General features: G+C 17.9%; 4 protein-coding genes across 4 annotated transcripts; all 4 read right to left on the reverse strand.

The window, feature by feature from the left end:
• Positions 1 to 130: 130 nt before the first annotated feature.
• On the reverse strand, positions 131 to 2449 carry PF3D7_1016400 (serine/threonine protein kinase, FIKK family; the record flags this gene model as incomplete). Its single annotated transcript, XM_001347409.2, has 3 exons — positions 131 to 211; positions 419 to 1969; positions 2252 to 2449. The coding sequence occupies 3 exons, from the start codon at positions 2447 to 2449 to the stop codon at positions 131 to 133; spliced, it is 1830 nt and encodes a 609-aa protein (XP_001347445.2).
• Positions 2450 to 5163: 2714 nt separating this feature from the next.
• PF3D7_1016500 (Plasmodium exported protein (PHISTc), unknown function) lies at positions 5164 to 7623 on the reverse strand (the record flags this gene model as incomplete). Its single annotated transcript, XM_001347410.2, has 2 exons — positions 5164 to 7263; positions 7420 to 7623. 2 exons carry the CDS (start codon positions 7621 to 7623, stop codon positions 5164 to 5166), a joined length of 2304 nt encoding a protein of 767 aa, XP_001347446.2.
• Positions 7624 to 9079: 1456 nt separating this feature from the next.
• On the reverse strand, positions 9080 to 10076 carry PF3D7_1016600 (Plasmodium exported protein (PHISTc), unknown function; the record flags this gene model as incomplete). The annotated part of the gene is made up of 2 exons (XM_002585358.1): positions 9080 to 9829; positions 9936 to 10076. 2 exons carry the CDS (start codon positions 10074 to 10076, stop codon positions 9080 to 9082), a joined length of 891 nt encoding a protein of 296 aa, XP_002585404.1.
• Positions 10077 to 12623: 2547 nt separating this feature from the next.
• On the reverse strand, positions 12624 to 15275 carry PF3D7_1016700 (Plasmodium exported protein (PHISTc), unknown function; the record flags this gene model as incomplete). Its single annotated transcript, XM_001347411.2, has 2 exons — positions 12624 to 14912; positions 15072 to 15275. 2 exons carry the CDS (start codon positions 15273 to 15275, stop codon positions 12624 to 12626), a joined length of 2493 nt encoding a protein of 830 aa, XP_001347447.2.
• Positions 15276 to 15922: the final 647 nt, after the last annotated feature.

Here is a 15922-nt window from a genome sequence, read left to right on the forward strand (position 1 = left end):
TAATTTATAAAAAAAACTAATGACAAATACATTAAAACATAATCTATAAATATGATAAAGTTTTATTTTTCCCATATAGTATTAATTTGCATGTCATGTATTAGGTCGAAATATGATAAACTAAAACAAATTACATTTTAGAAAACCACCATGGATGAGCACAAAGTTCATGTAAATTTAAATTCTTCCTTCCTTCCGTTTGGAGTAATTTCTATAAAAATATAAAAAATAAATTAAAAAATATATAAAACATATATAAAACATATGTAAAACATATGTAAAATAGATGTATGTATGTATATATATATATATATATATATATATATATATATATATTCATTTGTACATATATATTTACACCATATTATTTATATATATCCACATCATTCACATTAATTAACCACGTTCGTAGTATTACCTGAATTATTTTCTTCAATTCATATGGCCACGTTCTTGTTAATTCAAATACATCAATATCCATGTCACATTCAGAAACTCTTAAGAAGTCTATATCTTGTTCGATATCTGAACTTTTCCACAAATAATCATTATTCCATATCCAAATGAATAAGACACCTAACATAAATTTATCAGCACTTGTTACATCAAAATAGAATGGTGCTCTTTCATCCAGATCTGTTATTGGAGATAATTGTTCTAAAGGTTCACAAATTTTCATTCTTATATATTTTCTAGATATTTCCCAACATTCTGGAGGCATAGATCTGATTTTCCCAATAGTAGGTACACATGATTCAAATAAATATGTTCCATTCATATTTTTTAGATGTCTTAAATTATTGGTATATATTGGTGTACTTTTGGCTAGATCACATAATCTTATTTCAAAATTGTATGACATTAAAATATTTTGTGGACTAATATCGAGATGACATAAACCTGCATCATGTAATTTTCTTAAAACATTTAAACATTCAAAAAGAATTTTTTTTCTTTTCATATAACTATGTAATGCAAAAATATTTTTTTTTTTTTGTTTTGTTAAATATGTATAAATATCTTCTCCAAATAATTCGGATATTATGACAATATAACCATTCATATTACATTTTAATCTAGCACTTAAAATATCATTAAATACATTTAAATCATGAAACATACAATCTGGTGTGTTTTGTTCAATATCATATTCTTTTTTTTCAGGTTCATATAATATTTTATATAATTTAGGTGTTATACCAGGATAATATTCATTTAAAAATGCTAATGTAGTAGCTTCCATAACATAGTTTTCTCCACATAATACATATTCTCCATTATATGCATTCATTAATTCAAATTGTTTTACCCATATATCTACAGGAATTTTCTTAATAAATAATCCTACTCTATCACTACCATCTCCTTCTTTAGAAGATACAAATGTTTTGAACATTTCTTGAACCCTACCACCTTCTTTATTATAACCATGTGTAGGTATAGAAGTTAATTTCCAATCAGAATATTTGACTCCATTTATATAATAATTATCTGAATTTTCTAACATATTGCATAAGGATTTTTTACCTAAATTCCAATTATATATATATTTAGAATTTAAATTGTTTATATTATTTTCATCTTCATGTATGATATCATCATAACTCCTGTCAGAATTATAGTCATTAACTATTTCTAATCTATCTTTATTTAAACATTTTATAAAACGATTTAAATTATCCTTAAGTTCAATTTTAGTTAAGGCTCTTTTTATTTTATTAGTACGAGGCCTATATTTATTCCATTTCTCTTTTACATTGATTTTGGAAAGTATAGTTTTTTCATTTTTATAAGTATCTTCCTCATCATCTTCGAATAATAAATCTATGTTTTTCATTTTTTCAAAAACATGTGTAAACACGCTCCAATTAAATATATTACGAACACTCCCAAACTCGGCTAAGCATCGATTGTATCTTTGAATAATAACTAAATCTGATACGCTTTTCATTCCATCCTTATCAAATATCTAAAGGTTAAACATATATACATATATAAATAAATAAATAAATAAATAAATATATATATATATATATATATATATATCATTAACATAATTATAATAATATCATATAATATGAAAGAATATATAAAAACATACAAACATATAAACATACATACATACATATATATATATATATATATATATATATATATATACATATTATTGAAGTACATTCATGTTTTCATATAAGGTCACATAATAATCATACATACAATATATATAATATTTTCCCATTATTCAACTTACAGACAAAAAAAAATATAAGGTTCCCAAAACAAACCATATAAAATATAAAGTGTGAACTGTACTCATACCATATTTGCAGTTTCCCTTTTTTCTACAACTATAATCACTAAGAAATTTTTTCTTTTTCTTTTTTATATTTATATAATTAATCTTCAACTTTTCTCCAAATAAAACATAACTTCTATTAATAAGAGTCATACTTAATATATATAAAAAAAAAGATGAAAGAATAATAATAATACACATATATATATATATATATATATATATATTTATATATTTATATATATATATATATATATTTATATTTATATTTATATATAATGAAGAAAAAAAAAAAAAAAAAAAAAAACTGAAAAATTGGTAAATATATTAACATCCTTAAATTTTTTAACATATAACCATATCCTATATAAATTATTCCATTTTCAATAGATGATTATTAAATATATTTATGAATAATAATAAATATTAATGGATATTATAATTATATCTATTTTATAAATATATATATATAAATATATTTATATGACCATCAAATTAATGAAGGACTAATATTTTTATATCTTATACATGACAATAGAACTTTTATATAAAGTACTACAAAAAATAATAAAATAAAATAAAATATACATATATTCAATTTACTTAAAAAAAGATAAAAGAACAAAAAACATGTAAATGATATAATAAATAGTATATTCTTATGTATATATTATTTTGTTTTATATATATATATTATAATTATGTATACAATATAAGATTATATCATTTTTAATAAAGTTATAAATACAATATTATTAACATCATATAAAAAATATATATATAAACCTAATTTTATTATTAAAATATTTTTATATAAAAAATAGGTGGTCAACTTAAATATTTTATATATATTTATTTCATCTGCTTCTGTTCTCATGCATATTTTTATTTTATGATTTCTAAATTATGTATATATATATATATATATATATATATATATATATATTATATTAATTAAATAACGTAGAATACATATATATATATATTTTTTATATTATATAATGAAAACCTCTTTTACATACAGAAATACAAAAAAAAATAAAATAAAATAAATTTAAACATATAATAATAATAGAATTTACATATTTTATAACAATTTTTTTTTTTTTTCTTTTTTTATTTGTTGTGTTTTTATTTAAATTTATATTTAATGAAAAAAATAATATTATATTACAAAAGAAAATGCTAGAATTCTATACAAAATAGTAAGCTCCTAATTTATGAAATATATATATATAATGTATATATATATATATAAATATATGTATGTATAGTGTATTATTATATAATTATTATTATTTTTTGATCTCTTTTTTTATTAAAACATAAAAAAAAAAAAAAAAAAAAATTCCCCTCTATAATAAATAAATATATTATATTATTATTTAAATATTTTTTGATTTATGTTATAAATATAATGGATTAAATATGTATATATATTATTAAATATAAATATTTTTTTTTTCCATAATATATCATAAATGTTTAAAGTTTTACTAATTTTATAACATTCATTTTTACTATTATTTAATGAATATATACGTTTGGTTTAAAGTATAATATATAATTATATGTGTTTTATAATTTTTTTATAGCTTATAGAAATTTTTTATATGAATAGAATTATATATAATATGAATACATACTTACATATATATATATATATATATATATATATACATAATATATACTCATATACATATTTAAAAAAATATTATATATAAAACAATATAAAGAATAATATTCTACTTTAATATATAAAATGATTATTAAAAATAAAATAATAATAAAACTTAATTACATATTATATATATATAATATACTTATTGTTTTAATAAAATAAAAAAGGAAAAAATTTTTTTATAAGATTATATACATAAAATTAAAACACACATTTTATTAAATACGTTGTAACATATTATTTTTAGCACCTATTTTAAAAGAATGTAATGTAAGTTAAGGCAAAAAGTTTTTAATGCTTAATATTATCTGTTTATTTAAAACATAAATATAAATAACATATATATGTATATATATATATATATATATATGTATAATAAATAATTATATTAGTGTAAATATTTGTGAATATAATTTTGAGATTTCAAATCGATTAATTATTATTACTTTCTAAAAGAATAAAGTTTCAAAACATAGGGTTCTTTTTATTTATTTATATACATATATATTTTTTTTTATAATATTTCTAATTGTTTTCCAACTTTTATAGGATTTATTAATGTTGTGCAAAAAAAATAATACATAATAATAATAAAATATTAATATCTCTTTTTTTTTTTCTTTTTTTTTTCTTTTTTTTTTTTCCCCCTCTTAAAATATACTACATTAATATTTAATATATATATTTATGTACATATAAATTTTCTCCTTCAAAATTAGAAAGATTTTAACATAAAAATAGAACAGTTTGTTATATTTATAGAATATATCTGAAAATGTGTATAAATATTTATAACAGTACATATTTACTATCCTAATTTTTTTTTTCTAGTTTTAGAATCAAAATGTATATTAATAAAACATAAAAAAATACAACATATATATATATATATATATATATATATGTATACATTTATTTATATGAAACAAAACTTAAAAAAGGTAATGAATTTAATAAAAGAAAATGGACATGTATACAATAGACATATATATATATATATATGTGTGTGTATATATGATTATACAAAGAAAAATATATTTACAAATGAATATATTTTTATAAACATAATTATATCAGACGATTGGTCTAATATACCCAAATATAAACCCTTTTTATGGTTATTAAAAGGAATTTATCTCTTTAAAAAGTTATATATTCAATATGTATATATTTATTTTTTTTTTTTTTATAGAAAGAATAAATCAGAATATTTTATACAGGTCCTACGAATATATGCATTTCTTTTATACTTTTTAAATTTTGAACTTAGATATTTTTTCCAGTATTCCATTTTTTCCAACCTATAATTCTTCCAAATGGTTTTTATTTCATTCAATTTTAATATAAAATCTTGTTTATCTATTACATAAGTTCTATTAATGAAAGAATAAAAATTATAATAAAAAGTACTTTCTAAATCTAGATAATCTTTGGTTTGATAGAACGCAATTTTAATCATATATTTTTGTTTAACATTTACTGGTATTTTATTTACAGATGAATACCATTCACAATAGATATTAAAATCTTCTTGCATAATTAAATATTTTTTTCTTTCGAAAGAATTTATAAAATTAAATATATAGAGCATATCTTTATTACATAAAACATTCCCTAGAGTATCAATCATTTTATAAAATTCTTCTTCTGATAAAGTTCTATGATATTCATATTGTTTCAGATTCATTAAATTATCTTCTAGTACCTCGTCTTCCAATTCATCAAATACTATTTCATTATATTTTACTTCTTCTACTTTTATTTTTTTATTCATTTTTTTCGATGAAATATTATTTCTATTTTGGTTTTTTTTTTTGGGAATGTTCGCAAATATCTTTTCATCTGGATAATCATCATAATCATCTAAAAATTGTGAATGATATGAACTACCTAGGTTTTTCTGTTTATTATTTTTAAAATATTTATTCATTTTGGTTTGTTCTTCAGAAAATGATTTATCTTCATTTATATTTTTAATTTTCCTATTCTTATAACTGGATAATTCATTGATACTACTATTACTACTTTCTTTATGCGTTTTATGTTCAGTTTTTAATTTTATGTTTGTTTCCTCATTATTTTTTCTTATATGGTTTTTCTCGTTCCTACAACGATAGCACTTTTGTGAATTCTCATTAAAAGGATCTCCATTTTCTTTAAAGAGATCATCACTTTCATATGCCATATGTTCTTTACAAAAACCATTTCTTTTTTGTACATTATTTATTCTATGTCTTTTATTTTGTCTATCTTCATTATTCAATCCATTCTTAATATTACTTCTGTTATTACGATGACTTATATTTTCATTACCCATTCTATCGTTACGATGACTTATCTTTTCATTACCCATTCTATCGTTACGATGACTTATATTTTCATTACCCATTCTATCGTTACGATGACTTATATTTTTATTACCCATTCTATCGTTACGATTACTTATATTCTTATTATTCGTTGTATTCTCACTAGTCCTTTTACGTTCTTTATTTCTTTTATACCTATTATACCTTTTATATTTTTCAATTTTTTTGTATCCTTCACAGTTCTCATCACTAGTCTCTTCATCCAATTCATCAGTACTATAACCACTATAATCCGTAGTATTAGAATTATGATGTCGTAAATCATCTGTGCCTTGAGTAGTACCACATGCCATTTCATCTACACCTACATTTTGATATTCTACAAAATGATCATTCCTTTCATAATTCATATTATTAGATTCATCTCCTTTAGAGGATGTAGAAAATCTATTATCAAAGCAATAATCATAATTAATTGTAGTATCTCCAAATTGTTTATCGTCCTTTAAAGTAAAAGACTCCAACTTTTTAGTTATTATATCCAAATCAGAGTTCAAATTCGTCTTATTCATTTGAACATGTTTCTTCCATATATAATCATTAAAAGATAAAATATTATTTCCATCGTTAATTTCATTATTATCATTTTTATTATTATAAAAGGAATAGAACATATTGTTATGTATATCATTTTTATTATTATTTTCTATTTCATTAAATTTGGGGAAATTATTTAACATTATATTATTGCTACTGGTAGCATTTGCATTTATATTATTCATATTACTACTTTTTATATTTATGTTATCCATATTTTTGGTTTTTATATGTGGCCTGTTCATACCCGTATTTATATTTGAATTTTTACGTTTATCATTATGTTCACCCTTCAAGTTTATTTCAGACAATATTCTCGTAAAAATATGATTATACTGTGACACTAATTTGATATAAGAATCTTCATATATGTATTCATTCTACAAAAAAAAAAAAAAAAAAAAAAAAAAAAATATATATATATATATATATATTTATTTATTTATTAATTTATATATATATATATATATATATATATATTTATTTATTTATTTATTTATTTATTTTTTTATTTTTTTATTTTTATAGGAATTTACTTTCAATATTATAATAACCCATAGAAGTAACAAAATATATCCTTTAAATATTTTATACAACATTAAATTTATAATACACCTTTTATTATTATCTGTTCCAATATATTTGGGAAATTGACATGTAATTTTTTCTTTTCTTTTTTTTCCTTTTATTATAGATAAATTTTTAAAATTTAAAAATAATATATTCTTACAAATTTCCATATTAAAATAATATATTAAAATAAATAGGACAATATGTTATATCATCCTATGAATAAAATGTATTTCCTCATAAAAATATTATTACTTAAATATTTTTCTCATATATAAATAATAAACTTTAATATATATATATTATTTTATATCTTAATATTATTATTATAATTATATTTATGATATATATACAATCTTTAAATAGTGAAAAACCTAATATGAGAAAAAAAAAAAAAAAAAATTACAAAAAATAAAAATAAATAAATAAATAAATATATATATATATTTTTTTTTTTTTTTAAAGATATAAATATATATTCTATATTGTTTTAAATTTATTAGTGATATTTTTAAAAATGAACACATGATACAATGTATATGCGGATAATAATTACAAGAATAATATTTATTTTTTAAAATAAATTTCCCGTTTTATATAAAATATGGAATGTTGTGATTTTGTTAAATAGGCTTATAGGAACTTTCATATTCATGTATATATAGAAAATAATATGATTATTCATATTTTTTTTAGGAATAAAATATTATTTTATATATATAAAATAAAAAATATTTATATATTATATTATATTATAATATGAATATGACAAAAAAAAAAAAATGGTTGTACTTTTTTTATTTGGTGCATGCATTAAGGATACAATAAATATAATAAATTCTCATATATACACAAAATGAAAAAAAAAACATAAAATAAAAAATACATTACTATGCTACATATATATATATAAAATAATACCAGTTATATGAAATTATATTCTCGAATAAAAATAAAGAAATATAATACAAATATAATATAATATAATATAATATAATATAATATAATATAATATAATAATACAAAAAAGGAAAAAAAAAAAAAAAAAATTTTATTATGTTCTATAAAAAAATTTCCAAATTATTTAATGCACTCATTTGTAGTGACATATACCAAAGTAAAGCTTGATATTATTATTATAAAAATATAACTTAAAAAATATACGTAACCCTATATTTATTTATACAAATAAATAAATATTATATTCAATAATTCAACTTATTTAAAATTAATAAAGAGAAGTTTTTAAAAAGATATATGTTTATTATAATTAAAAAGGGGAAAACGAAAAAAAGAAAAGCATAGATGCACACATATATATATATATATATATATATATATATATATATATACAAATATATACATATATATATATATATAACATAATATTATATATTAATTATTACGAATACGCTAAGAACACTTCATAAGTGTTGAAGAAAAACAATATATACATTGGTAAATATAAATAACAGAATAATTACCAAAATGGGTATATTCTAATTTTTAATTAGCATAATACACATGCATACATTTATATATAATCATATATTTTTTTATCTTACGTGGTATATATATATATATATATATATATATAGATATAGATGTATATAATCATACGGCTTCCTATTTTTTTGTAACATATGGGTGGTTCTTAAATGTGTCATTCAATTTTTTGGTCCATAAATTATTCATGGATCTTCTAATATTTCTCCAAGAATTTATATGGATATCGATAACTTCTAGAAAGAAGTTTTTATCACATTTTCCATAAGAAATTAAATGATAAAAATAATTATGAAATTTATTTTCATTAATTAACAAAATATCTGTCATATAATAGTAAGCTTTTAACCATTCATTTCTTTCAATATCTTTTGGAATATCATAATTATAAGCTAAATTTTCACAATAACTTTTTATATTTTGTTGCATATTTAAATATTTAAATTTTTCTTTAGAATTAACATAATTCCAAATAATATACATTTCATTTTTATTAACATAATCATCTAAATTATTTATAAATTCATTAAATTCAGACTCTGATAAATCGGGGGATGTATCTCCAAATATTAATTTATTATAAGGGTCATTCTTAATACATATATCATTTTTTATGTTTTTCTTTTCAATAATCCATTTATCATCTGTTTCATTCATTTTATCCATATAAAAATTAAAATCTTCAACTACATTTCCTGAATAATTATATTCAGATTTTTCGTCATTTTTAAAAATATCATCATTGGAAAAGTTCTCATCCTTTTCTTCAAAATTATAATTTTCTATACATTGATATTCAGATAATATTCTCGATTTTTTCATGTGAGTGAAAATTATGGGGTCTTTCATAATATCATCATAATTACCATCCTAAAAAAAAAAAATAAATATAAATATATATATATATGTATATATTTTTGTATGTTCGTATATATATGTTTTTATTTTTATTTTTATTTTTTTATTTTTTTGTTACATCTTGCAGTATAGAAAATATTAGACAAATTAACATAATATAAATATACATTGGAAAATTATTTTTCCCTATATTCTTTTCAACATCTCTATGTATGTATTTTTCATCAAAAACAGGAAATTTATTTTTACTTCTTTCCATTGTGTGTATGTATACATATATATATTGAGACGAATTACCAAAAAAAAAAAAAAAATTAAATAAATATGAAAAAAATAAACAAAATCAACAAATATATATGAATAACAAGGTTGGTATTCTTCAAAATATAATACATATAATAAACATATTCCAAAATTTATATATTTAAAACAGATTTGTTCTTATATATATATATATATATATATATATATATATATAAGTATATATTAAAAATCAAAAAGAATTATTAAGCTGAATAATCAATACAAAAAAAAAAAAAATATGATATATATACATTATATACAATTATTATATTTAATATAATAAAAAGGTATGATGAAAGAAATATATCAAAAAAAAAATTAAAAAAAAAAAAAAAATTAAAAATTGAAAAAAAAAATATATATAATATATATATATATATATATTTTTTGAAAGGAACTTACATTTTTTTTTTTTTTTTTTTTTAAAAGTTATGAAAATATAATAATTAAATAGGTACTAAATATGTATTATAATCATATAAAATATATCACAATTTAACAAAATTAAAAAAAAATAATGTACTTCATATTATTTTCAAAATATATATTTGTACATATAGGATCTTTTTCTTTTCTTGGTCTTTTAATTTTTTTTTTTTTTTATTATTAATTATAAAATAATTGTAAAATAAAATATGTATATAAGCTACAATTCCACTTAAAAAAAAAAAAAAAAAAAAAAAAAAAAATCCGTATTCTCACAAAATATATGTAAAATATATACGAATAAATAATTTTTACTCAAGAATAATTAAAAAATATGGATGTATCATTCAAAATTGTTATAAATTAAATTTTTTTTTAATATTTGGTATAATATATATATATAATATTTTTATTTATTCTTTTGTTATTTTTATAAATATTTATTTTTTCATATAAATAAGCAAATGCATCCCTAATTTTGTTATATTAAAAAAAAAAAATAATAATTAAAATATATGAATAAATTATAATACGTATAGTAATACTAATTTATTAATATGTATTATTATTTATAAATTATTGCATAATATATTTTTCTAAAAAAAAAAGACTTTAAAATATTATATATATATATAATATAATTTTATTATAATATGCAATTTGATATATTAAAAAGAATACAGAAGAAAATAAGTCTTATTGTTAATTTTCATTTGATTAATAAATTATATGTAATATATATTATATATATATATTATTATAATAATTAATTATATATTTTTCTTAAGTTCATATAAATATTTTCTAAAAAAAAAAAAAAAAAAAAAAAAAAAAATTCAAATTATTATCTTACTCTATTTTTAGTATCCTCTTCCATAATTATACAAAATATTTATTATATTATATATATATATAACAAAATGGATATAATACAATATGTACATTAAAAGAATATATATATTATGTGAAATTATTATATATGTATAATTTTCTTATATAAAAATTTATTATATGCAAAATATTCTCAATTAAAAGAATACGAAAAAAAAATATATCTATATTATTATTTTATTTTATTTTTTTTTTTTCATGCAATATTATTTTTCTTTGAAAATATATTTTATACCTTTTTTACATGAACATGTAAAAAAATTTTCGTAAAATTATCATTTAATTTTTCTTATTATTTTTAAATATATATATATATATATATATATATATATATATATATATTGTATATTATATATATTGTATATATGTATGTATATATGCACCATATAATAAAAATATAAGATTAAAAAAGAACTACTCCGAAAATGGATAACTTATTTTTAGGCCTCATTGAAAATTATATTTAATATAAATATAATTAACATATCAAGTTAAAAAAGTGTGTCTTAATTTTATTTTTTTTAATAAAACGTTTATAAATATTTACATCATAGTTATTTTATAAAAGGATATTTAATTTTTATTTAGTAAATTAAAACTTTTTTTTTTTAATTTCGAACAATTCAAAATATGATTCAAAAATAGTCTAATATGTCTTAACTACTTAAAAATATATATATATATATATATATATATATATATATAACATATTCGAAACAAGAAAAAAAAAAAAAAAAAAAAAAAAAAAAAGAAACGGAATATATAAAAGTAAAGAAAAGGTTATAAAATCATCAAATAATAAATAAAATAAGAAAGCATAGAAATAAACAATTATATGTTTATATATATATATATATATATATATATATATGCATATATTTAGGCAAATTATAAATTTTAGGCATAACCCAAAACGGTTGATACAAACATCATGTTTAAAATTATTTTTGTCATTATATTATTAATATATATAAAAAAAGAACATAAAAAAAAAAAATAAATAAATAATATTAATAAATAAGTAAATACACAAATAAATATTATAAATTAAACCATATTTTATCATATAATACTTTAATTATGTATATATTAAAAGTATTGACAAAAAATTAAATAAATATATATATATATATATATATATTTATTTATTCATTCAAAATCGATATTTATATATCTCCTATGGACACTAGTCCATAGTAAGGAATGTTATCCACTCAAAAATAGTTTTATCTTTTTTTAAACGAAATGCATACCACTTCATTCTTCTTTCCATAATATCTTTCCACATAACATTCAATTGTCTTCTTTGATTCAACCAATTATCTCTTTGTTCATTTATTAGTTGAATAAATTTAGACTTAGACATACTACCTCTATATAACATAGTATAAAAATTTTGTAAAATTCTTTCTTCCAAATCTAAGTAATCATTAGTCATATGAAAATTTACTTTGGCCATACATTTCCTTTTTATATAAGTCGGAACATTATTACTTTTTATCAACTTTTCTATATATTCATTAATATATTGTTCCATACAAAGGAATTTTTTCCTTTCAATTCTTTTAACATGATTAAATATAATAAACATATCTTTCAAACTTACAAATTCATTTAGTTTTGAAAGAATATCATTAATTTCCTTTTCTGTATAATTTTCTTCAAAACTAACAAGCTCTTCATTATTTGATTTATCATCTTTATTTTCTTTCGAACCACTCCATTTTGCATCAACTCCTGTATTACTTTCAAAGACTGTAAGTAATTTGTTCTCTTCTTTCTTTTTATCGTATTGTAAGTCAGAACAAGAATCTTTTTTTGCAATTTTATTCATACTATCTGTTTTTTTTTTTTTATTATAATTATCAGAGTATAATGACCCCTTTGTTTCACCTTCAGTTTCATAACAATTCTCATCATAATCATTATATTTCGTAGGAAATTCATATTCACTATCATTACAAATATCATCATTATTAACATCATCATCATTATTAACATCATCATCATTATCATCATCATCATTATTGTCATCTCTCTTACGTAATGTTCGACTATGTTTTCTCGAATCAGGTACTTTGCTTCTTTTTTTTTTTTTTTTCTGAGTAGAGGAATTACTATTATACCTATTTTCAAATTCTTCGTCTGAACTATCAACTAAATCAATTTTCATATTTCCTGTCATATAATCTTTATAATTAAAATTTGTATTAAAATCAGGATTCCTAATACCCTGTCCTTTAAAATGAACCTTTTCAAAAGCTTCATCTATAGTTCCTAAATAATCCTCAATATTACTTGGGTCGTAATATTGACCTCGATAAGTTGAATCATTATTATACGCATACATATTATGATCACTATAATTTTCACCATGTTTCTGATAAACGAGTTTTTCAAATTCTTTTTCCATTACATGAAAATCATCATTCCATTTGTTATTATTATAATGACTATAATAATATGGATCGTTATATGTATTATAGTTACTTGACATGGAACATGTTCTTTCGTTTCCTTCTACTACAGAAATTCTTTGAGAATTTCCTTGTCTTATATTATGATGATTATTCCTGGTATTCTCATAACCATAATAATAATAATTATTATTATTATTATATGGATATTCTCTATGATTTGAATAATTATTATATGAAATATTATTATAATTTCTTGAATTTTCTTCTACGTATAGATCTCTTTGAAAATTACCTTGTGATGTGTTCCTACCATCCATTTTATGGTTATAACCATTTAAATCATAACTATTGTAATTATTACTATTATGATTATTATAATTATTATCATCATAGTTTTTCTTGTCATATTTATTTCCTACAAACATTTGGGAATTACTACCACTATCATATCCTCCTGCATTCATATTTTTTGAATGAACACCTGGAGCACTTTTTCCCATTTTATCAATATAATCCCTTGAATTATTATTACTACCAATATTATTATTATTATTAATAGTAGAAGTAATAGTAGGATTTCCATTTATTGATTCTTTTAATATTTGATAACTATTTCCATTATTTCTATTTTCCCTATTATTTATATATTCCTCATTATTTATACCTTTTTCACTATGTGTATTGAAGGACATCCCTTGAAAAGATTTCTCTAAAAGACTTAAATCATAATCTAAACATTTTGTGTTAGATTGAGATGTATTTCCAATTTTTGATTCCTTTAATATGTTAGAACTAGTTCCTTTATTACTATTCCTTTGGTTTTGAACTTCACCTTGACCTTGATATTTATTTAATAAGTTATTATCATTAAAATTATTTCCATTAATGGTAGTTGCACACTCTCTAGAATTATATCCTATAGATGATGGTTCATTCATATTATGCGAATTATAATCATGTTGGTTTTGAAAACATACATCACTTAATAGTCTCAACCATTTAGGACTATATTTTAAGGCATCTACCTTTGTGAATTCATTGTGTGAATATATATCCTATACAAAAAAAAAAAAAAAAAAAAAAAAAAAATATATATATATATATATATATATATATATTTAATATATATAATATATAATACAAAATGTATATTATATAATATATAATACAAAATATATAATATACATATATATTATATTCTTTTTTTCACTTGCCTGAAATAATATAAATATTAAGAAAAGAAATAATAATAAATCAGTATATTTATAAAGCACGCACTTATTTCTAATGCCTTTTCTTTGATACAATTTACTTTCTTTTTTTAATTTATAATTACATTGCTGTTTATCATTTTTAGTTCTTTCTGTAATATATCTTTTTTCTAACATAAAAAATAAAGGTCCTTTCCGCTTTTTCATGTTCAAATTTATTCGATCTTTATATTTAATAAAACATAAAACGTAACAAAAAAAAAATAAAACAAATAAGACAATACATATATAAATATATATATATATATATTATTGTATTATATATATATTATATAATTATTAAATATTTACAAACACAAAAAAATCTCGTGTATTATACATACATAATCATCTGAAAAAAATCCAAATATATTATTTTGTCACTTTATCTTCTGAATGTATGAAATCGTAATATCTACATCCTCTTATAATTGTAAAAATTAAGTTCAAAAATTGTTATAATTTTTTTTTTTTCCTTAACAAAGTTTTGTATAAATTATAATTACTTAAAAACATTAAAAATATATCTCATAAAATGGATATATATAAATATTTTTTGTAAAACTATACATATATATATATATATATATATATATATATTTTTTTTTTTTTTTCTTTTACAGTAAATGACAAGAATTAAAAAATATAGAACACAAAAATAGAAATATATATAACAAAAATTAATTATTAAAAAAAAAAAAATTAAAATAAAATAATAGATTAATTCAACTCTTGAAATATATATATTTCTTATTTTAATTTTATAAGTCTTCTTTATTTTTTATTTTTTATTTTTTTCATTTTTCTGTCTCTGT

Source organism: Plasmodium falciparum (genome assembly GCF_000002765.6).
Source record: "Plasmodium falciparum 3D7 genome assembly, chromosome: 10".
Taxonomy (NCBI): domain Eukaryota; phylum Apicomplexa; class Aconoidasida; order Haemosporida; family Plasmodiidae; genus Plasmodium; species Plasmodium falciparum.